The 26830-nt window shown below is 43.9% G+C and overlaps 1 protein-coding gene across 24 annotated transcripts in view; it reads left to right on the top strand.

Annotated features, from left to right (window-relative positions):
- LOC129394235 (nuclear pore complex-interacting protein family member B8-like) overlaps window positions 1-26830 on the top strand; it is a 50293-nt gene that overhangs the window by 7667 nt on the left and 15796 nt on the right. Inside the window, exons 2-4 of one of the 24 annotated variants that reach the window (XM_055099926.2) lie at window positions 647-726; window positions 21375-21463; window positions 21687-21773. In XM_055099926.2, coding sequence (XP_054955901.2) covers window positions 21407-21463; window positions 21687-21773 — 144 coding nt within the window. In that variant the 5' untranslated portion in view covers window positions 647-726; window positions 21375-21406. The other 23 variants (XM_055099932.2, XM_055099924.2, XM_063598491.1 and 20 more) reach the window with 23 other exon arrangements.

The raw sequence follows: 26830 nt of genomic DNA, 5'->3' as shown, positions 1-26830 counted from the left end.
GAATAGGATTTGTAGTTGGGCAAGCTGGTAAATCCAGAAATCTAACATGCTGTTTTCAGGCAGTCTTTCATTTGGGAAGTACATGGGGCAGATGGAAGAACCTGAGATAATCGCAAGGATGGCAAATTGCTCAGTTTTTTCTTCTATTTTTGGGGTGGGAGGTGGTGTATGTAAAGACAGTTCCTTTAGGCGGATTACGTAAATTTTAGATTTGCTGCAAACAAACATCTCTCCTCTTCATCCTAAATGGGGTAAAGTTCGACCAGAGATGGGGGCTTCTGAATGAATGGTGATCTTCGAGAACTTCATAATAAAGCATTAGTTGTAATGTTTTTCTGCAGTCTGCTTTATAGTAAATGTGCTGTGACTTTTTTTTTGTAATGTGCTTTATTAAGTATATTGATAAATGAGACTTAATATTCTGAAGAAGATTTCCCTTCAAAACAAAAGGCTTTCTCTTACTGTGTGCTTGCCTCTTGTGAGTAGAAGATAAATGATGTAAGGGTATAGTGTAATAGATAAAACTACTGCAATCAATCTGAAGTAGCCAAACTATATTGCAGTCTTGGACTTAAGACTTGCTATATATCTGCAAACATATCAACAGCCTGTTTTACGTTGAGTAATTTTGGTTTTTCTCTGGCAGGACTGTCTTATTCCACTCTTCGGCGAAGCTTTACGTTCATGTAAACAGCATGACGTGAGGCCATGGATACAGGCATTAAGGTATACTGTGTACCAGAATCAGTTGTTGGAGAAAATTAAAGTTCAGTGGTTTTCCTTTTTTTTTTTGTAAGAGAAAATTAAAGGTGGTTTTTTTTTTAAATTTTGCTTTATTGAGGTTTATATTACACATTCTAAGTGTATGGTTTGATGAGTTCTAACATGTCTTCACTTGTGTGACCACCAATAGGATCGAGATACAGAACAGCGTCTTACCCCAGAAGGTTCCCTTGGGATCATCTCCTCATTTGCCCCTGTCAGCAGTTACTGATTTGCTTTCTGTCACTATGGATTAGGCTTGTCTTTACTAAAGTTTCATGTACGTGAAATCATAACAACATGTTCTCTTGTGTTTGGCTTCTCTTGCTCAGCATGATATTTTTAAGGTTCACCCATATTGCATGTATCAGGAATATAATCCTTTTTATTATTGAGTAGTGTTCTATTGTATGTATATACCACAGTTTATTTCTCCCTTCATCCTTTGCTAGATTTTGGGGTTTTTTCACATTGCGCTATTCAGTATAAACCTGCTCTCAACATTCATGTGCAAGTCTTTGAGTGGACATATATTTGCGTTTCTCTTGAGTGAATGCACCTTGTTGGGTCACGTGGCTTAACTTAAAAAAATTTTAATCACTGTGGTGCATATGTAGTGATTATTAGTGATTATCTCATAATTTTATTTTCTTGATGATTAATGATGTTGAGTGTATTTCATTTGTATTTTAGTTTGCAAATGTTTGTTCAAATTCTTCACCCGTTTTTAATGAAGACGTAAGACTTATTTTTGTGTTCTGAACATAAGTTCTTTGTCACATAAAATGTGCTATGAATGTTGAGTTTTAAATACTCCAAATGAATGGCTAGAGAATTACTATTTGTAGAAATATTTATATGTCAAAGGGATGCTAACAATTTACTTTATTGCTCTAAAATAGAAAAGTTGCCAGAATGCTGTGGAGTTTTAGTGGAAAACATGATAGCTGGTGTTACTGAATAAATTTGAGTGTTAAATGTCAATGTAAGCTAACGGCCAAGATAGGGACCACTGCAGGGTGGTTACTTGCAGCTATGACTCAACTGGTCCTTCACTGCCAAACATACCTGGGGTTGGATCATTGGCCTGACGTTTGCAAATTGAGGAACCTTAGGGCAAATCAGTGAACTTCTGAACTGCCTTCGTCTTCAGTTATATGGGGATTTCCCCACTTTTGAGATACTTGTAAGGATTGTTTGAGATGAAGGGATGAGACAAGGTATATAAAAGTCCTAGCACAGAGCGTGTCATATAATATGGCTTCACAAGTACCCTCATCTCCTTTCCAGTCGTTTTTTGTTTTTGTTTTTGTTTTTTTGAGACCATCTCACTCTGTTGCCCAGGCTGGAGTGCCTCTTCATTTTTATTTCTTTATTCAGCAAATATTGATCAAATGTGCTTTGTACCAGGTACTGAGCTCTACGTTGGGATATAATGGTGATCAAGGAGATTGTAGATTCTGGCAGGGAAAACTGACATCAAACACGGCGACCCGACATAGTGAGACCCTTTCTCTACTAGAAGAACTTTAAAAATCACCTAGGTGTGGGCCGGGCACGGTGGCTAACGCCTGTAATCCCAGCGCTTTGAGATGCTGAGGCAGGTGGATCACGAGGTCAGGAGATCGAGACCATCCTGGATAACACGGAGAAACCCCGTCTCTACTAAAAATACAAAAAAATTAGCCGGGCGTGGGGGCGGGTATCTGTAGTCCCAATTACTCGGGAGGCTGCAGCAGGAGAATGGCATGAACCCAGGAGGCGGATCTTGCATCGAGTCAAGATCACGCCACTGCACTCCAGCCTGGGCGACAGAACGAGACTCCATCTCAAAAAAAAAAAAAAAGAAACCAAGGATATAGAATAAAACAAGAGTGTAGATTTGGGCATTGAGGCCTTCAAATTGGATTGTTCCCAATGTCCAGAAGAAAAAAATTTAGAAGAGACCCAAATCAGAAAACAAAAGTTGGGCTGAATTCAATGCGAATTATTTTCTAGCTCAATATTAATACTGCTTATGTCAGCTGAATTTCAGCCTTTCAATAACAGCTAGTCAAGTATTTTTTTAGTTGGTTCCTATTGATCGTCATCTTATTTCAGTGGAATCCATTATATTGAAGATGTCAAGTTCCTCATTTCCCATACAAAGAATGTGAGATTCATCTTTCTTGAATCTTTGCTAAGTGTTTAAGGGGACTTTTGGCATCTTTTCAGGAGGACTATAATTGGGCCCTCTAACTAAAAAGTCTCCTATGCCCCTTAGAGAGATGAGATTTTTTTTTTTGACCTTGTACCCACCAACATTGGTGGGAGGCTCAGAGGGGACTGTGTTTGTAACTTTGTAGCACTTTATAAATAGTGACCTGTTGTATGGGCATTATAGGACAGTCCGTGGGGTGGGGCGGGGGATGGGGGAGGTGGACAAATGAGGTCTGGTTTAAAGAATGAGAAGTGTGACCAGGCATGGTGACTCATGCCTGTAATCCAGCACTTTGGGATGCTGAGGCAGGAGGATCACTTGAGCCCAGGAGTTTGAGGTTACAGTAAGCTATGATTGTGCCACTGGGCTCCAGCCTGGGTGACAGAACTAGACCCTGTCTCTCAAAAAAGAAGAAGAGGTGTGTATCCTTCTAAATGATAAAACAGATCACTCCCCTGCTTACATAAAACTTTCCGGTGGCTGGCCAGGCACGGTGGCTCATGCCTGTAATCCCAGCACTTTGGGAGGCCGTGGTGGGCAGATCACGAGGTCAGGAAATCGAGACCATCCTGGCTAACATGGTGAAATCCTGTCTCTACTAAAAACACAAAAAATTAACCAGGTATGGTGGCATGCACCTGTAGTCCCAGCTACTCGGGAGGCTGAGGCAGGAGAATCGCTTGAACCAGGGAGGTGGAGGTTGCAGTGAGCTGAGATTGCGCCACTGCACTCCAGCCTGGGTGACAGAGACTCTGTCTCAAAAAAAAAAAAAAAAGAAAAAAAAATTAGATGGGTGTGGTGGCATGTGCCTGTAATCCCAGCTACTGGGGAGCCTGAGGCAGGAGAATCGCTTGAACCTGGGAGGCAGAGGTTACAGTGAGCCGAGATTGCACCACTGCAGTCTGCCTGGGTGACAGAGCTAGACTCTGTCTCAAAAACAGAAAAACAAAAAAACAACTTTCCAGTGGCTTCTCACTGCTCTGAGTATAAACTCCAGGCTCTTCCATTGCAACCAACAGGATCTGGTGATTCGACCCCAGCCCCCGTTTCCAGGCCCTCATCACCTTGATCCTCTCTTAACCTATCCTGCTCCAGCTGCACTGGCTGCCTTCCTATTCCTCCAGCGTACCAAGATTGTTTCTGCCACAGGGCCTTTGCATCTGCTGTTCTCTTCGCCTGGACTCCTCTTGGTTCTTTTTTTTTTTTCTTTGAGATGGAGTCTCACTCTGTCGCCCAGGCTGAAGTGCAGTGGCGCGATCTCGGCTCACTGCAAGCTCCGTCTCCCAGGTTCATGCCATTCTCCTGCCTCAGCCTCCCAAGTAGCTGGGACTACAGGCATCCACCACCATGCCCGGCTAATTTTCTTGTATTTTTAGTAGAGACAGGGTTTCACCGTCTTAGCCAGGATGGTCTCGATCTCCTGACCTCGTGATCCGCCCGCCTGGGCCTCCCAAAGTGCTGGGATTACAGGTGTGAGCCACCGTGCCTGGCCATAGAGCGGTCTCTTCCTTTTCCTGTTGGGTCTCTGCTCAAATGTCGTGTCAGAGAGGCAGACCTCTGGGGCGGTCTATCTGAGGGAATGCACCCATCTCCCTTCCTCTGACCAGTTAGTTACCTTGCTTATTCTTTCAAAGCTCTTACCACCACCTGAAGTCATCTATCTGGTTTGGTTATTTTATTGTTTAGTAGCAGTCTTTATTTTATTATTATTTTTTTTTTTTGATGGAGTCTCACTCTGTTGCCCAGGCTGGAGTGCAGTAGCATGATCTCGGCTCACCACAACCTCTGCCTCCCTGGTTCAAGCGATTCTCCTGCCTTAGCTTCCTGAGTAGCTGGGACTACAGGCACGTGCCACCATGCCCAGCTGATTTTTGTACTTTTAGTAGAAACGGGGTTTCACTATGTTGGCTGGTCTTGAACTCCTGACATCAAGTGATCCGCCCACCTCGGCCTCCCAAAGTACTGGGATTACAGGCATGAGCCACCACGCCAGGCTGATAGCAGTCTTTCCTAGAATGTGGATGCCTTGGAAAACAGGGATTTTGCCTTGTTTCCCTAGAACCTAGAATGGCATCTGGCACACAGCAGATGCTACATCTATTGTAAATGAATGAATGAAAGAAGTGTCCTTGCAGCCACACTGGCAGCCGTAACATAGTGGGTATAAATCTAGACTCTGGAGTCTCAAGTGCAAATGTCATTGGCCTCTCCTCCAGCCTCCTCAAGGGGCACTCAATGAAAGAACCTGGAAGCGCCCTGATATGACTGTGGTTGGACTGACATGACTGCCAGATGGTGGGACTTGGTCTGGAGCAGAGACTACTTGGAATGGTAGAGGCAAAACTCAACAGCCCCTGGAGCTGCGCTTGTGGTGGAGCTGGACCCTGATTTTAGCTGGACCTTGTTTTTAGAGACAGGGTTTCCTTCTGCAGTCTCAAACTCCTAGCCTTGATTGATCCTCCTGCCTTGGCCTCCCAAAGTGCTGGGACTACAGGTGCATGCAACCACACCTGGCTAATTTTCTTTTCTTCTTTCTTTTCTTTTCTTTTTTTTTTTTTTTTTTTTTGATGGAGTCTTGTTCTGTTGCCCAGGCTGGAGTGCAATGGTGCGATCTCGGCTCACTGCAACCTCTGCCTCCTGGGTTCAATCCATTCTCCTGCCTCAGCCTCCCAAGTAGCTGGGACTACAGGTGTGTGCCACCGTACCTGGCTAATTTTTGTATTTTTAGTAGGGACGAGACTTCACCATGTTGGCCAGGCTGGTCTCGACCTCCTGACCTCAGGTGATCCACCCACCTTGGCCTCCCAAAGTGCTGGGACTACAGGCACATGCAACCACGTCTGGCTAATTTTCTTGAGTTTTAGTAGAGACTGGGTCTCGTTATGTTGTCCAGGCTGGTCCCGAGCCCTAACTACTGGGACAGAAACAAGATGGTAAGATAGAGAAGGAAGAGTGGCCTGCTCAGATGGGGTGGTCCAGAGGCCTCTCGGAGGAGGTGACTCCTTTTTATTTTTTTTGAGATGGAATCTAGCTCTGTCGCCCAGCCTGAAGTGCAGTCGTGTGTTTCATGTGCGTCCGTGTGAAGAGACCACCAAACAGGCTTTGTGTGAGCAACATGGCAGTTTATTTCACCTGGGTGCAGGCGGGCTGAGTCCGAAAAGAGAGTCAGCAAAGGTTGGTGGATTATCATTACTTCTTACAGGTTTTGGGATAGGGGGTGAAGAGCCATGTTTTGCAGGCACGGGTGGATCTCACAAAGTACATTCTCAAGGGTGGGGAGAATTACAAAGAACCTTCTTAAGGGTTGGGGAGATTACAAAGTACCTTTTTAAGGGTGGGGGAGATTACAAAGTACATTGAACAGTTAGGGTGGGGCAGAAACAAATCACAATGGTGGAATGTCACAGTTAAGGCTATTTTTACTTCTTGTGTGGATCTTCAGTTACTTCAGGCCATCTGGATGTGTACATGCAAGTCACAGGGGATGCAATGGCTTGGCTTGGGCTCAGAGGCCTGACAGTGTGATCTTGGCTCACTGCAAACTCTGCCTCCTGGGTTCAAGCAATTTTTGTGCCTCAGCTTCCCGAGTAGCTGGGATTACAGGTGCCCACCACTATGCCCAGCTAATTTTTGTATTTTTAGTAGAGACAGAGTTTCACCAGATTGGCCAGGCTGGTCTCGAACTCCTGTCTCATGTGTCTGTGTGAAGAGACCACCAAACATGCTTTGTGTGAGCAACATGGCTGTTTATTTCACCTGGGTGCAGGCGGGCTGAGTCCGAAAAAGGAGTCAGCAAAGGGTGGTGTGATTATCACTGGTTCTTATAGATGTGGGGATAGGCGTTGGAGTTAAGAGCAGTGTTTTGGGGGCAGGAGGTGGATCTCATAAAGTACATTCTCAAGGGTGAGGAGAATTACAAAGAAACTTCTTAAGGGTGGGGGAGGTTATAAAGAACCTTCTTAAGAGTGGGGCAGATTACAAAGTACATTGATCAGTTAGGGTGGGGCAGAAACAAATGACAATGGTGGAATGTCTTCAGTTAAGGCTGTTTTCACTTCTGTGGATCTTCAGTTGCTTCAGGCCATCTGGATGTATACGTGCAGGTCACTGGGATATGATGGCTTAGCTTGGACTCAGAGGCCTGGCATTCCTGTCTTCTTATGTTAATAAGAAAAATAAAACAAAATAGTGGTAAAGTGTTGGGGTGGCGCAAATTTTTGGGGGTGATATGGAGAGATAATGGGCGATGTTTCTCAGGGCTGCTTCGAGCGGGATTAGGGGCGGCATGGGAACCTACAGTGGGAGAGATTCAACTGAAGAAAGATTTTGGGGTAAGGGCTGATACTGTGGGGTTGTTAGAAGGAGCATTTGTCATATAGAATTATTGGTGATATAGAATTATTGAATTATTGGTCATATAGAATTATTGTCATATAGAATCATACGGTTTTGTATGAATTGAGAAACTAAACAGAAGACACACGGTCCGAATAAGAGAAGGAGAAAAACAGGTGTTAAAGGACTAAGAATTGGGAGGACCCAGGACATCCAGTTAAGAGAGTGCCCAAGGGGGTTCAGCATAATTATTTGCTTGGTTGGCAAGTTTTTGGACTCTATCCTTGAGTTTTTTTATGTTGTCATATACCAGGCCAGATTGATTTAGGTAAAAACAACACTCTTCATTTAAAAATATACAGAGTCGTCCTTTTTCAGCAATGAGTAAATTGAGGCCTTGGCGATTTTGGAGGAAAGAGAATTCCAAAGCCAGCAATTGTTTCTTTTTTTTTTTATTTATTTACTTATTTTTTTGAATTATACTTTAAGTTATAGGGTACATGTGCACAATGTGCAGGTTTGTTACATATGTAAACATGTGCCATGTTGGTGTACTGCACCCATTAACTCGTCATTTACATTAGGTGTATCTCCTACTGCTATCCCTTCCCCCTCCCCCACCACACAAGAGGCCCCAGTGTGTGATGTTCCCCTTCCTGTGTCCAAGTGTTCTCATTGTTCAGTTCCCATCTGTGAGTGAGAACATGCGGTGTTTGGTTTTTTGTCCTTGTGATAGTTTGCTGAGAGTGATCGTTTCCAGCTTCATCCATGTCTCTACAAAGGACATGAACTCATCCTTTTTTATGGCTGCATAGTACTCCATGGTGTATCTGTGCCACATTTTCTTAATCCATTCTATCATTGATGGACATTTGTGTTGGTTCCAAGTCTTCGCTATCGTGAATAGTGCCGCGATAAACATATGTGTTCATATGTCTTTATAGCAGCATGATTTATAATCCTTTGGGTATGTATCCAGTAATGGGATGGCTGGGTCAAATCATATTTCTAGTTCTAGATCCCTGAGGAATCACCACACTGTCTTCCACAATGGTTGAACCAGTTTACAGTCCCACCAACAGTGTAAAAGTGTTCCTATTTCTCCACATCCTCTCCAGCACCTGTTGTTTCCTGACTTTTTAATGATCGCCATTCTAACTGGTGTGAGATGATATCTCATTGCGGTTTTGATTTGCATTTCTCTGATGGCCAGTGATGATGAGCATTTTTTCATGTGTCTGTTGGCTGCATAAATGTCTTCTTTTGAGAAGTGTCTGTTCATATCCTTTGCCCACTTTTTGATGGGGTTTGTTTTTTTTCTTGTAAATTTGTTGGTGTTCTTTGTAGATTCTGGATATTAGCCTTTTGTCAGATAAGTAGATGGCAAAAATTTTCTCCCATTCTCTAGATTGCCTGTTCACACTGATCCTAGTTTCTTTTGCTGTGCAGAAGCTCTTTAGTTTAATTAGATCCCATTTGTCAGTTTTGGCTTCTGTTGCCATTGCTTTTGGTGTTTTAGACATGAAGTCCTTGCCCATCCCTATGTCCTGAATGGTATTGCCTAGGTTTTCTTCTAGGGTTTTTACGGCTTTAGGTCTAACATTTAAGTCTTTAATCCATCTTGAATTAATTTTTGTATAAGGTGTAAGGAGGGGATCCAGTTTCAGCTTTCTACATAGGGCTAGCCAGTTTTCCCAGCACTATTTATTAAATAGGGAATCCTTTCCACATTTCTTGTTTTTGTCAGGTTTGTCAAAGATCAGATGGTTGTAGATGTGTGGTATTATTTCTGAGGGCTCTGTTCTGTTCCATTGGTCTATATGTCTGTTTTGGTACCAGTACCATGCTGTTTTGTTTACTGTAGCCTTGTAGTATAGTTTGAAGTCAGGTAGCATGATGCCTCCAGCTTTGTTCATTGGGCTTAGGATTGTCTTGGCAATGCGGGCTCTTTTTTGGTTCCATATGAACATTAAAGTAGTCTTTTGCAACTCTCATCAGCCCAGTTTAATATTACCTATTTATTATAATGTAATGCTGCTCGCACAACTGAGAAAACACTGTTGCTTTACCCCCTCCAGCTCTGTAGCAGCCACGTAGAAATCATAGAACTGTAAACATATGCTAATTACACAACCTATGTAGGCAATCAATATTAAGAAAAATTTTTACTGCCCAGTAATTCTGTGGTTGAAAATGTAGAGTCTAATTTTGATCCGCAGTAACATCTAGGTTAATGTTGATTCAGAAGGAAAACGTTTGTTGTTGCCATGAGAAGAGGCATTGAAATGCTGAATCACCACCACAAATGTTACCACTATTAATATAAGGAGATACATAGGAAGATCGAATTAGACCATCTCGGACCACCAGGTTTACAATTCCACCTGCAGATACATGCAAGAAGTATTGTCACAATACTTATGTCACGTTATTCCGTTGAGGCCATCACCAACTAAGCTTATAATTAATGCGTGGTCAATTTGGTCAATGTCACCAGCATAGCATACTAACAAAAACAAGGGTTGCAAACTCAAATGCCTATAAGGCAGAACGTAAGATGGTAGGAAGCAAAGTCTATAGGGAGCTATATAATAGAGGCTGCAGATTCATGGCAGATTCTAAAGCACAGCAGTCCCCAACATTTTTGGCACCAGGGACCGACTTTGTGGAAGACAATTTTTCCACAGGCAGCAAGGGATGGGGCGCAGGATGGTAATGGTCTTGGGATGAAACTGTTCCACCACAAATCATCAGGAATTAGATTCTCATAAGGAATATGCAACCTGGATCCCTCGTGTGTGCAATTCACAACAGGGTTCATGCTCCTGTAAGAATCTAATGATGCTGCTGATCTGACAGGAGGCAGCAATGCAAGCAATGGGGAGCAGCCAGAAATACAGACGAAGCTTCAATTGTTACCCACCATTCACCTCCTGCTCTGTGGCCCAGTTCCTAACAGGCCACAGACCCATGGCCTAACAGTTCCTAACAGTTCCATGGCCCAGGGGTCAGGCACCCCTGCTGTGGCACATTGCTTAATAGAGGACTGTAGCAGCCATGTGCCCCGACCTTTCCTTTTTTTTTTTTTTTTTTTTTTTTTTTTTTTTTTTTTTTGGAGATGCCAGAAACCCAGAATTTATTTATTTATTTATTTATTTATTTATTTTTTAAGACAAGGTCTGTCTCTGTTGCCCAGGTTGGAGTGTAGGAGGGCAATCTCAGCTCACTGTAACATCAACCTCCCAGGCTCAAGCAATCCTCTCACTTCAGCCTCCCACGTTGCTGGGATTACAGGCACACTCCACTACACCCAGCTAATTTTTTTGAATTATTTGTAGACATGGGGTTTTGCCACGTTGCCCAGGCTAGTCTGGAATTCCTGAGCTCAAGCTGTCTGCCCATCTCAGCCTCCCAAAGTGCTGGGATTGCAGGAGTGCACCACCACACCTGGCCTGAAACCCAGATTTTATTTATTTATTTATTCATTTTTTGAGATGGAGTCTTGCTCTATTGCCTAAGCTCGAGTGCAGTGGCGCGATCTTGGCTCACTGCAACCTCCACCTCCCTGGTTCAAGCGATTCTCCTGCCTCAGCCTCCCAAAGTGCTGGGATTACAGGCATGCAACACCACACCCAGCCTGAAACCCAAATTTTTAATATGAAATCAAAGTCTTCAAACCTTGTAGGTGTCATAAAAAGCACGCTGAGGACCACTGGTTTGAAACTGCCAATCTAAAATATCATAGACATTATATCACTTTAACCACGAAAAAAAAAGTATGTGAGGCAGAAAATGGAAGCAACCATGCCTAATTTATTGTTGAATACTTTTTCCGTATACCAAGAGCTTCGTTTGCACTAGCATCTGAAACTATATCCAGAATGACACTGGTTTTCATAAAAGTGTTGATCCTCACACGTCTTTATAGTCTTGCACCTAGCACAGTGGAGTGAAACACTTTAAATAGCACTTGTTCCTTGAGTATATATGGAAAAAAGTGAAGTATTGATAAGTGTTCAGCTAATATGAGCAGCATCTCAGGAGTTTCCAATTCTTGAATTACCAGGGAGTATTTTTACCATTTTCCCCCAGTGAAAGGCCTATTTTGAGAGACTTACCCTCCAAAATGAATGTATTAAGTCATGTTCCTTTTTTTTTTTTTTTTTTTTTTGAGACAGGGCCTTGCTCTGTTGCCGAGGCTGGAGTGCAGTAGCATGATAGTTACAGGAAAGGGGTCCCAATCTAGACCCCAAGAGAGGGTTCTTGGATCTTGTGCAAGAAAGAATTCAGGGTGATGCCACAGTGTGAAGTGAAAGCAAGTTTATTAAGAAAGTAAAGGAGGAGGCGCACGGTGGCTCACTCCTGTAATCCCAGCACTTTGGGAGGCCGAGACAGGTGGATCACGAGGTCAGGAGATCAAGACCATTCTGGTTAACACGGTGAAACCTCATCTCTACTAAAAATACAAAAAAATTAGCCAAGTGTGGTGGCGGGCGCCTGTAGTCCCACCTACTCTGGGGGCTGAGGCAGGAGAATGGGATGAACCCGGGAGGCAAAGCTTGCAGTAAGCCGAGATCGTGCCACTGCACTCCAGCCTGGGTGACAGAGGGAGACTCCATCTCAAAAAAAAAGAGAGAAAGTAAAGGAATAAAAGAATGGCTACCCCATAGACGGAGCAGCCGTGAGGGCTGCTGGTTGCCCATTTTTATGGTTATTTCTTGATGATATGCTAAACAAGGAGTGGATTTTTCATGCCTCCTCTTTTTAGACCATATAGGGTAACTTCTTGATGTTGCCGTGGCATTTGTAAACTGTCATGGTGCTGGTAGGAGTGTAGCAGGGAGGATGATGGGAGGTCAGTCTTGTCTCTATTTTGGTTTTGGTGGGTTTTGGCCAGCTCCTTCACTGCAACCTGTTTTATCAGCAAGGTCTTTATGACTGGTATTTTGTGCTGACCTTCTATGTCATCCTGTGACTTAGAATGCCTTAACCATCAGGGAATGCAGCCCAGTAGTTTCAGCCTCATTTTTCCCGGCTCCTATTTAAGATGGAGTTGCTCTGGTTCACACACCTCTGACATGATCTCTGCCCACTGCGGCTTCCACCTCCTGGGTTCAAGAGATCCTCCTGCCTCACCCTCCCAAGGTGCTGGGACTACAGGTGTGTGCCACCACGCTCAGCTAGTTTTTGTATTTTTTGTAGAGACGGTGTTTTTCCATGTTGCCCAGGCTGGTCTCAAACTCCTGAGCTCAAGCAATCCTTCTGTCTCAGCCTCCCAAAGTACTGGGATTACAGGCATGTCCCACCATGCCCAGACTAATATTTACTTTTAATCAGACTAAGATAGGGTTACTACTTGAGTTGCTATGGCTCCAGCTGAAAGAAAGCCTGTGCAGTCATATCACGCATAAACATTTGCTTTATGCTAAAAATATGGTGGACCTGGCATTACAGCTATTACAAATCTCCTAAGGTGTCTCGGGTAGTGTATTAGTTACTTTTCATACTGCTATGAAGAAATACTTGAAACTGGGTAATTTATAAAGAAAAAGAGGTTTAATGTACTCACAGTTCCACAAGGCTGGAGAGGCCTCAGAATCATGGTGGAAGGCAAAGAAGGAGCAAAAAGGTATGTCTTACATGGCAGCAGGCAAGAGAGCACGTGCAGGGAAACTGCCCTTTATAAAACCATCAGATTTAGTGCGATGTATTCACTATCACGAGAACAGTATGGGAAAAACCTGCCCCCATGATTCGATTACCTCCTACCGGGTCCCCCCCACGACACATGGGGATTATGGGAACTACAGTTCAAGATGAAATTTGGGTGGGGACGCAGCCAAAGCATATCGGGTAGCAACAACCTAGGGTCAGTTTTGCAGGTGGTAAAGCCATTTACCAAGATAGTTGTAGGTAAAGAAGGGCAGATTTATTAGAGAAATTATGAAAATATGTTGCAATGGGCAGCTCAGCAGAGAAGGGGCTACCTGCAAAGAGGCAAGGGCTGGAGGAAAGTTTTATAGGGTCCTGCTGAAGGGTGCTATGTGTGGAATGAGGTCATTGTGCCCGCAGGTTGTTTGTGATTAGCTGTCTCTAACAAATTGTTCATACAATAATTGTTCATTATTGTTCTCTACTTGGGGCTCTCCCCCACCTGGGGACCCTTCCTTATTGTTGCTTACTTATCAGGACTCCACATAAGGGTGTGGAAACTTCATTCATTCATATCTTCAACACAAATTGTAGGTAGCCTGTTTTTTAAAACATTTATTCAACAAATATTTAGTCCAAGCCAGTATTACTTATTACCTTCTCTACTACTTTATGGACTTTTAACTATCTCTGACACTATTCACTATTCTTCCACATTCTCTATTATTTATACCTATGGTAAAATTTGCCAGTTTGACCATACAACTAATACTCACAGGGAATATATAGAGTCTAGAAGAAAATATACAGGTCCTTAAAGGCTGCCCTGCCAACAAAACCACAATGTGGGAACAAACATCACAACTATGCCAAATAATCAATCCTACAATGTCCAAAATTTTACTTTAAAACTGGAATTTCCAGACTTCCTTTCTGCATTAACCAGTTTAACTAGACAGTAACAAAATATTCCTCCTACTTTATGCTGTGATAATTTATTTATTTATTTATTTATTTATTTATTTATTTAAGACAGAGTTTGGCTCTTGTTGCCCAGGCTGGAGTGCAGTGGCACGATCTCAGCTCACCACAACCTCCGCCTCCCAGGTACAAGCGATTCTCCTTCCTCAGCCTCCCGAGTAGCTGGGATTACAGGCATGTACCACCACGCCCGGGTAATTTTGTATTTTTAGTAGAGACGGGGGGTTTCTCCGTGTTGGTCAGGCTGGTCTAGAACCCTTGACCTCAGGTGATACCCCTGCCTCAGCCTCCCAATGTGCTGGGATTACAGCTGTGAAGCCACCGCGCCCGGCTGCTGTGATAGTTGAGATGTAAACCAAAAATAAAATTCTAAGCCACCCAATCCGACTGAATGGACCCTTCCTGTTGACCAAGGACATTCCAAAGTAAACTGAAAAGACCAGCTTAGGCCATGATGGGAAGGGGAGGTGTCAACATGCCTCATTCTACCTTCCTCCCTCTGGAATCCAGACACAACTGACCAGCATTAACATTAAAACAGAGATCTTAAGCTGGGCACAGTGGCTCATGCCTGTAATCCCAGCACTTTGGGAGGCCAAGGTGGGATCACCTGAGGTCAGAAGTTCAAGACCAGCCTGGCCAGTATGGTGAAGCATGTCTCTACTAAAAATACAAAATTAGCCGGACATTGTGGTGCACGTCTGTCATCCCAGCAAGGCAGGAGAATCACTTGAACCCAGGAAGCAGAGGTTGCAGTGATCCAGGATCATGCCATTGCACTCCAGCCTGGTTAACGGAGCGAGACTCCGCCTCATTAAAAAAAAAAAAAAAATTAGCCGGGCGTGGTGGCGGGCACATGTAATCCCAGCTACTAGGGAGGCTGAGGCAGGAGAATGGTGTGAACCAGGGAGGCGGAGCTTGCAGTGAGCCGAGATTGTGCCACTGCACTCCAGCCTGGAGAGAAATGCATTTTAATTGCATTAGCAGTGATTTAATTTTTTTAGTTGCTAAAACTTATGGGTGAAAGTGGATTAAATGTAGCCAAATGCAACATCAAAATCTTCAGGCACAAAAACCCATTAACTTTTTCATACTCTCAGAAGATGAGCCTAATTTCAAATGAAAGCTGCCTCCAGAATATATTGTTAAGCGTATTCTAGATATAATTCATTTTGGCAAACATACTGTAGAAATTCACATAACATTTTACTGTACTAAAAGTAAATTGCCCATGTAACAAAAAATATCTTTTCAGAGCTTCAAATGAATTTTAAAGGATGACTGATGGTCCTTCGAAGAGAAACAGTAAACAAATAAGGTTTGTAGCAATGATGTATGAGTTAGAAATTGCAGTTCCAGATGATCTCTTTATTAAAGAGACGATCTACACTTAATTTGGTCAACTGTTATGAACATAGTTCATGTTAAGTCTCCATTTAAATACAATCTGAAATACCAAAGTTAATTTTCTTTTCTTTCTTTTTTTTTTTTCTTAAGACAGAGTCTTGCTCTGTTGCCCTTCCTGGTGTGCAGTGGCGTGATCTCGGCTCACTGCAACCTCCACCTCCTGGGCTTGAGCGATCCTACTGCCTCAGCCCCCCAAGTAGCTGGGAGGACAGGTGCAAGCCACGGCACTCAGCTAATTTTTGCATTTTTCGTAGAGATGGGGTTTCACCATGTTGCCCAATTTGGTCTCGAACTCCTGAGCTCAAGTGATCTGCCCGCCTTGGCCTCCCAAAGTGCTGGGATTACAGGCATGAGCCACCGTGCCTGGCCAGAAAATTGTAAACACACACAAACTCTCAAGTGGCCTAATTCCCTCTCACCAAACCAATGACAATACAGATAAAAGAGAATAACTTGTGTTCATTTTTGTACAAACAAAAAAGATATAAATTGTGAATGATGCATGATTTTTAATTACAAGTAAACTGGGCAAATGCTTCTGCATTATTTAAAGCTAAAAGGTGATCAGTGGAAACTTTCCTCTGTTAGTACTCTTAATACTTTTTATATTTATCGGCTCACTACAACCTGTGCCTACCAGGTTCAGGCAATTCTCCTGTCTCAGCCACCTGAGTAGCCGAGACCACAGGCACGCACTACCATGTCCGGCTAATTTTGTATTTTTAATAGAGACAGGGTTTCACCGTGTTGGCCATGCTGGTCTTGAACTCCTGACCTCAACCGATCTGCCTGCCTTGGCCTCCCAAAGTTCTGGGATTACAAGCGTGAGCCACCGCGCCCAGCCTTATTGTAATTGTTACTATTTAAATCTCTTTTGCTCTCTCCTTCAAGAGAGACCTCATCCCATTCAGTTGCATCCATTTATTTATTCATCTTCTGCCTCCTGGGCTCGAGAGATCCTCCAGCGTGAGTCTCCCAAGTAGCTGGGAGTACAGGCTCACACCACCATGCTTGGCTAAATTTTGTAGGTTTTGGAGAGACAGCCTCTTGCCACGTTGCCTAGGCTGGTCTCAAACTCCTGGGCTGAGATGATCCACCTGCCTTCGCCTCCCAAAGCACTGGGACATGAGCCACCACGCCCAGCCGCAAGTACTTTTACACAAAATGCAAACACTATTCTTCCATCATAAAAGTGATACCACAGCTTCTGTGAAGTTTTGCCAGGTAGTACTCATAATTACCTTGGGTAAACTTTTTGATGTTAAACTGTATCTTCTTCTTACGAGTTTTTCCATTGTATTAACTGCTTTTACAACAACACAAATAACAAGTTATTTTACAAGCCATTTAGAAATTTCTGTACTATGGTCCCAGTAATGTAAAATATATTAATGCCTATTACATTCAGATAAATTATACACTTGGAAACCACATACTTATGACTTACAGAAACTTACATAAACAAATGATAGAAATTATATGCTCAATTTTTAGGTATATAGTCTTAAATTAAGCTTAAATATACATTCTCAAGATAAATTAACAGTTCAGGGCTTCACAACTTGAAATCTGTGGAAGATGACATTGGAGACAACAGAACTCTGGTGGAATTCTTAGATGGAATTTGCCGAAACTTTTTTTTTTTTTTTTTTTTTCTGAGATGGAGTGTCGCTCTGTCGCCCAGGCTGGAGTGCAGTGGCGCAATCTCAGCTCACTGCAAGCTCTGCCTCCCGGGTTCACACCATTCTTCTGCCTCAGCCTCCCGAGTAGCTGGGACTACAGGCGCCCACCGCCCCGCCCGGCTAATTTTTTATATTTTTAGTAGAGATGGGGTTTTACTATGTTAGCCAGGATGGTCTCGATCTCCTGACCTTGTGATCCACCCGCCTTGGCCTCCCAAAGTGAAACTTTTCTTTAAAATAGAGATGGGATCTTGCTGTATTGCCCAGGCTGGTCTCAGACTCCTTGCCTTAAGCAGTCCTCCCACCTCAGCCTCCTAAAGTGCTGGGATTACAAGCGTGAAGCATTACATCCAAGTGAAACTTCTTGAGATGGTTACATAATGTCTAAATCTGCTGGTGTAGAAGTTAGTAAAGTGTAGAACTGAATAAATATTAAATATTAGATCAAGTTTCTCATGTTTACCTTAACGTATAAAGATTTATCTTAAAGCACTGATTTTCACAAAATAACATCAGTGTGAAATTGGAAAAGAAGCCAAATATTTTATTTCATGTATCTGAGAAATGAGGTGCTTTAGTCAACTGAATCTGCCCAAAACTAAAAAGCATTAATTAAAAAGTACTTAACTGAGAAATTATAAAAATAGGAGACATCAATAAAATACATTCTACACAGAATACGCCAACCATACACTACTCTTTTTTGATAATAAAAAATGTATTTACTGAGCCAGTTGTGGTGGCTCACGCCTATAATCCCAGCACCTTGGAAGGCCAATGAGAGTGGATCAGTTGAGGCCAGGAGTTTGAGACCAGCCTGGCCAACATGGCGAAATGCCGTCTCTACTAAGAATACAAAAATGAGCCGGGCACGGTGGCACGCACCTGTAATCCCAGGTACTCCGAAGGATGAGGCAGGATAATTGTTTGAACTCAGGAGGTGGAGGTTGCAGTGAGCCAAAATCATGCCACTGCACTCCAGCCTGGGTGACAGAGTGAGTCTCTGTCTCAAAAAAAAAAAAAAAAGGAAAAGAAAAAATGTCAGTTGCAGTGGCTCACGCCTGTAATCCCAGCACTTTGGGAGGCCGAGGCAGGCGGATTACAAGGTCAGGAGATCGAGACCACCCTGGCCAACATGGTGAAACCTCCTCTCTACTAAAAATGCAAAAATTAGGCTGGGCACGGTGGCTCACACCTGTAATCCCAGCACTTTGGGAGGCCGAGGCGCGGAGATCACGAGATCAGGAGATTGAGACCATCCTGGCTAACACAGTGAAACCCTGTCTCTACTAAAAATACAAAAAATTAGCTGGACGTGGTGGCAGGCACCTGTAGTCCCAGCTACTTGGGAGGCTGAGGCAGGAGAATGGCGTGAACCCGGGAGGCGGAGTTTGCAGTGAGCCGAGATCCCACCACTGCACTCCAGCTTAGGCGACAGAGCCAGACCGTGTCTCAAAAACAGGAAAGAAAACAAAAGAAAATTTGGACTATTGCCAATTACAAATATTTTTAGAGAAGAATTCAGAACAGTAACTGTGGATGATGGAAACAATAGTTAGGATAAAAGTCTGATGAAACTTCCCAGTTCACAAGGAAATTTACTTATGTGCAGCATTTTAAGACAGTAATCAGAATCATGACTGACAGCATCATATCAGGGCCACCAGACTTTTATAAATTTCATACAATCTTCAGAAATAATTAATAACTTTTTTTTTTTTTTTAAGATAGATTCTACCTCTGTCACCCAGGCGGGAGTGCAGTGGCATGATCTCGGCTCACTGCAACCTCCGCCTCCTGGGTTCAAGCAATTCTCCTGTCTCAGCCTCCCGAGTAGCTGAGACTACAGGCATGTGCCACCAGGCATGGCTAATTTTTGTATTTTTAGTGGAGACAGGGTTTCACTCTATTAGGCTGGTCTGGAACTCCCGACCTCAGGTGATCCACATGCCTTTGTCTCCCAAAGTGCTGGGAGTACAGGCATGAGTGATGGTGCCCAGCCATTCATGACATGTTTGTACAAATATAAATTTAACAAATATTTAGCATAACTATCAAAATTACAAATCATATTAAATTTGTATAAATGTATGCAATTTTTGGAACACGTATATCAACAACATACCCATAAATATAACTGAGATGAGATCTAATGTCACCTCACTTGACAGTGCCCTCCCATGCAGTATTGCCACATTTGACAATGCCTGCCCATTTAATCTACCAAATAAATCGAATCACTTAATACCTCTACAAGATGAGAGATACATTCTTTGGACTCCCCAAGGGATGCACCTGAAAAAATCCCAAAGTTAGTTTTAAGCCAAAAAGACTTGATTTAGGATTTTGACACTGGAGAAACCCATCAAAGACGTCAAGTTTGAAAACACTTGATCAAAACAGAATCAAGGTCACTATTAAAAGAGTATTAATTTTACCAGAGACTTCCAAAGCAGTACAGAAACTTACATGGATATAAAAACCTTAACCCTTTTAAAGGTCAGATTTGCTAAGTGATCAAAAGGGGTACTTGAATTGAATCGACACAGGAAGAGTGTGTACAGGGTTATGAGTGTAGGCAGATGGTTACTTTGGTCATATCTCCATTTGCCACCTGATTACACATGAGAATGGCATCTTTACTCACCAGAAAGCCAGTATTATAGGAGGTGTAGGAGGCATTCTTGGACTTGAGACAAGAACATTGTTGTGTAGAAATTTCATTGACTGTGTTAAAATTATTCTCCATGGGCTGGAGAACACATAACATGGCCTTTAGAATGAGACGGGCATTGATTGGATGCAAGGTCTCCACACTTACTAGCTGTGTGACATTGGACAGAGTGCTTCATCATTCCGAGACTCAGTTTTTAAAGGAAAAACAACTAACTACCTCGCAAGCTTGCTAGCAGGTTTAAGTGTAATAATGTGTGGGAATGACTGCACCGTGACTAACACGTAGTGACAGCTTAATTAATGTTAACCCTTATCATTATCATATAAGAATGTGAGTTACATAAGAGAGGAATCCTGTCAGTTCGTTCTCTGCTGTGTCCCCAAGACCATGAATCATGGCTGGCATGTAGTAGGCATTTAATAATATATGTTCAACAAGTATTTGGCAGTCTTGGAGGGCAGAAAAGGAGGTGGGGAAGATTTTTAAATAACGTTTTTTAAAAAGTCACATTGTCCTACAATACCGATTTTTCTTGCATATTTAGGAAATTGAGGGTTTTTTCCTAAAACATGCGGACATATGGGAAATAGGATGCAACATTTGCACTAATGTTTCAGACACAGTTAGAGGTTTCCAAGAGATTTTGCGCTGGGGAGGCTGCTTGCTACAAGCTCCCAAAGCTCTGGGAGGACATAGTATTCATTCCTCCCTCAGCAGAAGCGGTGAGGCAAGAAGCTCTGGGGAGCACCCAGCCTTGGACTTTTAGCATAGTGTGTCAGGTCTTCATAGTTTGGGCCCAGGGCACAGAGAAGTCACAGCTCTCCGGCATCCTGTGACCTTTACCCTCTTTGCCAAGGGAAAATATGGCCCACCAAAGCAAGAAACTTGAGGGCATGGGTCACCCCAGCCCTGGCATCTACCCAGAGCCTGAGAAGGAAGGAACAATGGTCCTCCAGCTACCTCACGGGGCTGGCACCGGTGACCACTGCCCTGGCATCACCCAGCTGTGTCCGGCAGCCTGAACCCCATCTGTGGGGATGTGAGGAGGAAAATACAAAAGTCCTTAGGTGAACACTGAGAAGGCAGATGCAGCAGAAGCCTCCAGGCCAGAACTACCCAGTCTTGGACCTATGGTGGAGATAGAGCATAGCTGGCGATCATGTGTACTTACACTCTAAGGTCACCTGGTTGCACTATGGCCTCATCTGTGGCTCTGAAAATGAAGATTTGGAAGGAGATCATCACAGCTAATGTTTAACAAGCCCCTCCTGTGTGCCAAATCATTCACCCCTCACCACAACTGAATGAGCTAAGGATTCTCATTATATATAGTTTATGGAGAGGGAAGTGCACACATAAAGAGGTGAATTATCTTACCCAGATCCCACAGCTGATAAGTGGTGGAGGCAGAATAGAATCTAAACAGTGTGGCTCCGGAGCCCACATGCATTGATTCGACAAGTGTTTATTGAGCACCTGCCACGGACAAGGCCTTGTGTGATTAAATAGGGTTATAATTAGTAATATAAAAATGAGAAATCACTAATGCTTTTTAGACTTAACATTTTCTTTTTTTGTAGGTTTCAGGCACAGAACTGTATATCCAATAATAGTGAAATGGATCCCACTAATTATGACCGAAATGATGATACATTTAAATGACTTGGATGTTTTATAGGTATGATCTCGTGAAACCTTGAGAGAAACTGAATGACGAATGAAACTATTGTTCCTGTTTCACACAGAAGAAAACTGAGGTTAAAAGGGGTAAAGTAATTTTGCATGGCATGAAGTAGAAATTCAAAGTACAGGAATTTGAACTTGGTTCTGTCCCTTTCTGAAGCCCTTGACCACTATAGACTGAAACATCACCTTGTTTTTCCACTCATTCAACACATTTTTTTAAAATTATCTAATAGGTTGGCACTCATGATGAGCCCCTGTTCTCATTCTGCAAATGGTGAAGCTCTCTATTGTCCTAACCCCACAGTTCCTGTCCCATGACCAGGGCCAGCTCACCAAGGAGCTGCAGCAGCACGTAAAGTCAGTGACATGCCCATGCGAGTACCTGAGGAAGGTGAGTGAGTGCAGACAGATGGGGCCTGGTGCCCTTGAGCAGTTCCCGGGTCTCAGCCGCCACACATCTCATAGCGGGTGATGCTGGGGGAAGCTTATGCAGTCACAGTACTGGCTTCTTCCTCTTTTTCTTTCCATACAAGTGGCTTAGGGATGGGGTAGAGTAGTTGACTTATTTGGATGAAAACCACTATCTTCTGTCAGAAACTCAAAAGGAATCATTGCTGGCATGGTAACCTAAAGAAAAACAACCAGACAAGTGCCCAATGACACTTAAAAAGGTTATTTATTATCTTGCCAAGTTTAGGCTGGGCATGGTGACTCATGCCTGTAATCCCAGCATTTTGGGAGGCTGAGGCTGGTGGATCACCTGAGGCCAGGACTTCAATACCAGCCTGACCAATACGGCAAAACCTCATCCCTACTAAAAATACAAAAATTAGCCAGGCATGGTGGTGTGAGCCTGTAGTCCCAGCTACTCAGGAGGCTGAGACAGGAGAATTGCTTAGATTCAGGAGGTGGAGGTTTTAGTGGGCCGAGATCACGCCATTGCACTCCAGACTGTGCGACAGAACGAGACTCTGTCAAAAAAAAAAAAAAAAAAAAAAATTATCCTGCAAAATTTGAAAAGGAAATTCAAATCAACGGCTTCTAAACTACTTTTTAACATGACTCATAATAAGAAATACATTCTATAGTACATATATATGTTCTATAATTTTGAATAAAAGAATTAACCACATCACATTTATTTTACAACATGTAATACATATTTTTTATTCTCCTTCATTTGTTTTGAATGCTCTGTGCAGTCTACAAAAAGTCCAACAGTAATAATTAAATTAGTCATTAAGTTGAACATTATCTTGTCTTTTAAAATGATAATCTCAAAAATGATCTTTTATTTTTGAGATTTATATAGATACACACACACACACACACACACACACACACACACACACACACACACACACACACACACACACACACAGAGAGAGAGAGAGACAGAGTTTCACTCTGTCGCCCAGGCTGGAGTGCAGTGGCACAATCTTGGCTCACTGCAACCTCCGTCTCCCGGGTTCAAGCAATTCCTCTGCCTCAGCCTCTGAGTAGCTGGGACTACAGGTGTGCACCATCATGCCCAGCTAATTTTTGTATTCTTAGTAGAGATGGGGTTTCACCATATTGGCCAGGCTCGTGTCAACTCCTGACCTCGTAATCTACCCACCGTGGCCTCCCAAAGTGCTGGGACTATAGGTGTGAGCCACTGCACCCGGTCCAAGATAAAATTATTTTAACAATATACTATGAAGAGAAAAACACTGGCTATGAAAGAATATGCATAGTTTTACCCTGTTTAAAAATAAAGATTGAAAGAATACATATGCAAATAAGTTTACTTTTATTTTTGGTAATACTTTACTGGATTGTCTGAATATTGACAATCAGTATGCATCATGAAGCTACATGGCTAACATTGAGTACTCACTGTGTGTGCCAGGCCCTGGGTTCAATGCTCTACATGCACTTATATTTCATTTAATTCTCTCTGCAACCTGAGATGGTATAGCCACCTCATTTTACAGAGTTGAAACTGAGGCTCAGAGACTGAAAGTTAAGCCTGAGGTTACAGTCAATAAGAGGCAGAGCTGGAACTGAAACCTACGTGTGTCTGACCACCAGTTCATGTTCTGACGGCAGGCTAGTCTGCATCACAGAGTGTGGGGTAGATGGTGCATGCCTGCTAGGATGGGCTAGGTATCACTGTAGGTAAGAAACAGCCCCAAACGATGGAAATGTACACCACTGAAGGCTCTTTTCCTGCCCATGCTGCACATCCTCCATGGCTCTCCTGTGCCCTGTGCCCCACATGCCCTCATCCTGCCACGAGAATAAAGGAGCAGCCTCCATATGGGAGCTGTCAGCTGCTCTAAGAGATGAAGGAGAGGGTGGCCAGTCTCAATGGCTCCCAACTCTTTTGCCTCGAGGTGACACGCTTCACTTCCACTCACATCTCCTGGGTCAAAGCAAATCCCATGGGTACATCCACTTTCAAGTGGCCCAGGAGAGAACCTGAAATACTCGGTGGACTCCATTAAGGCCGTCATATGGTGTCAGCCTGCATGGGAGACTGTGGAGGGGCAGAGGAGGAGAGTGGGGAACTGACGGGAAATGACAGGAGGACTAAGTCACCGCAGATTTGCTTTATCCTCAGCCAGGTGGAGTTTGTCCCAGAGCTGCACAAAATCATCACCAGCATGATGAAACGGAGTAGACTTCAGAAAAAGCAGTTTGGTCAGATGTAATCAGCAGTGAACTCAGAATCAACTGAGTGACATTGAGTCAGTAAATCTCTGACTGCCTCAGTTACCCCATATGATAGTTTTGAGGATGGGAACATTGAGAGAGTTGATTTGGAAGGATATCAAGAGTAAAAATTCCAACATTTTAGTTCCTTTAAGTTAAATCCAGGCACTCTTTTTCCTGCAAGTCTCCTGTTCCTTTCAGATTGCACAGGTGAGAGTGCTCAGATTAGGGCTGGAGGTTGTAAACTATTGCTCCCACACTGACAGTGCCCCCGTGTCGTGCATGTATTCTGTGCATTTTCCTGTGCTAAACACTCTCCCAAAACATCGTGGGGCCTGATTCTTCCTCTTTGTTCCAATGGCCCTGGGTGACTCAAGTGCCCATTCAATGACCAGGACACAGAGGTCTTAGAGAGATGCTCCATGAGGCCCCAGGTGCGAGCCTGTACCCTGCCGGAGCATGAGGCAAGGGACAGGGCATCGTCTGTGGGGATAGTGGGGGTAGTGGTCAGCCAGGCTTGGTGACTCTACTTGCTCACCAGATGATCCTACACCTGCCACCTCCGATGGATCCACTGCGTCTGTGCCTGCCTGTACTGCCGATGCTCCAGTGGATAACTCAGCATCCCAGCCTAGGCCCAATGCCACTGAAGATGGACCTGCCCCCTGGAGACCCAGGAGTCCTACCACTCAGCTGTCCCCAGGAGTGCCCAGACCCTCATTGTTATCCAGGACCTAGGAGCCCTACCCCTGGCCTTCCCTCATCAGCTGTAAATGATGATTTACTGCTGTTACCATCATCACTGCCTTCAGTGACCAAGGGCCTTCCAAGGTGCCAGCTCTGGAACGAAGGATGCCCTTGGGAGGTGATGACACTCAGGTACACGGGTGCTCAACAGATTGCTTCCTCCTATCCTCAGACGGTCTTTGCATGCTTGCAGCCATTGGCACTCCCATTGTATGGAAGGAAACCAGCCCAGGGTCACACAGCTGGTCAGCAGCAACATAGCTGGTCTCAAATCTAAGGTGCCTGGCCATGCCTCCATGAGGGACCGCCTGCAAGGGAGGTTGCCAGGAGCCTTTCCTGGGCTGCACGAATAACCTCCATTGTTCGAGACCCCAAACTCTGCTCACATCTTCCTTTCCCTGTCTCTGCTTGGGCTATGATCACGGTGACTCTAGCAGCCCTTCATGGACATTATACTACTCTCTGCCATTCACTTTTGCTCTAATCTGACTTCAACCCCCACTTACTTGGTCTCTCCTTTTACAACCAACACAACCGAAATCTAGGGCTTCTTTTTTTTTTTTTTTTTTTTTTTTTTGAGACAGAATGTCATTCCATTCTGTCACCCAGGCTGGAGTGCAATGGTACGATCTCGGCTCACTGCAACCTCCGCCTCCCGGGTCCAAGGGATTGTCCTGCCTCAGCCTCCTGAGTAGCTGGGATTACAGGCGTGTGCCACCATGCCTGGTTAATTTTTGTATTTTTAGTAGAGACGGGGTTTCACCATGTTGGTCAGGCTGGTCTCGAACTCCTAACCTCGTGATCCGCCTGCCTCAGCCTCCCAAAGTGCTGGGATTACAGGCGTGAGCCACCATGCCCAGCCAAATCTAGGGCCGGAACATGGCTGCAGCATATAAAAAGAATTGAATTCCATACTTTCGTTAACCCTGTTTTTTGTTTGTTTGTAGTTGTTGCTGTTTTTGAGACAGAGTCTCGCTCTGTCGCCTAGGCTGGGGTGGAGTGGTGCAATCTCGGCTCACTGCAGACTCTGCCTCCCGGGTTCAAACTATTCTCCTGCCTCAGCCTCCCAAGTAGGTGGGACTACAGGCGCCCACCACCACACCCGGCTAATTTTTGTATTTTATTAGAGACAGGGTTTCACCATATTGGCCAGGCTGGTCTGGAACTCCTGACCTTGTGATCCGCCCACCTCGGCCTCCCAAAGTGCTGGGATTACAGGCGTGAGCCACCACACCCAGCCCCTGTTTTGTTTTTGTTTTGCTTGCTTCTTAGGGTTGTTTTTCTATTTATGGTAAAGGCATTGGCTTTCCATTTGTAGCATCAATAGAATATTTCCTGTTTACAATAACCTTATGTCATAGTAAATGGTAAAGGGATTTAAAGCAGTGGTTTTCAGCTGCCAGAGGCCTGAGAGAGTTTGGGCACACTCTGTGTGATCGGGCAGAAGGCCTGTGGGAAGTTTAGCAGAGGACAGGACCAGGAAAGGTGATGGACAGTGGGGGGTCTGTCCTGGTCACCAGGCCCCTGGGTCCTGCCCACCTGCTTGGAGCTCCCCACCCATCACACATGATGCTGCCAAGCCCTCTGGGTATTGTGGGCAAATACCTTAGGAGAGAAGTTGATGAACTTTGTTTCTTGAAATGCACAGATTCCTTGGACATCCCTGAGAGGTCAATCATGAAAGTCAACTTGGTTTTCTCCCCCTCATTTGGGTTCAGAATTTAAAGTCCACACACACGGGCAGTAAGATGATATAGATAAGGACATCATCACTCGGTTTCGGATGTTAAAATGTCTAGGTGGGTTAGGAGTGATTTGAGATCACACAACCTTGTGCCACAAAGAGGAATTCCCAGGCCAGAAGGAGACATTTTATTGCCATGTTATGATCTTATCATTGAGTTGAAAGGCGATCTTGTTTCATTTTGGATTCTTTCTTATGTTTATGTCTTATAAGGGCACTTTGAATTTCCAAGCAAATAATAATTTTGAATTAGCTTTTAA

This window comes from Pan paniscus, chromosome 18, assembly GCF_029289425.2.
Source record: "Pan paniscus chromosome 18, NHGRI_mPanPan1-v2.0_pri, whole genome shotgun sequence".
Classification (NCBI taxonomy): Eukaryota; Metazoa; Chordata; class Mammalia; order Primates; family Hominidae; genus Pan; species Pan paniscus.
This window is presented reverse-complemented; position numbering and strand designations above follow the sequence as displayed.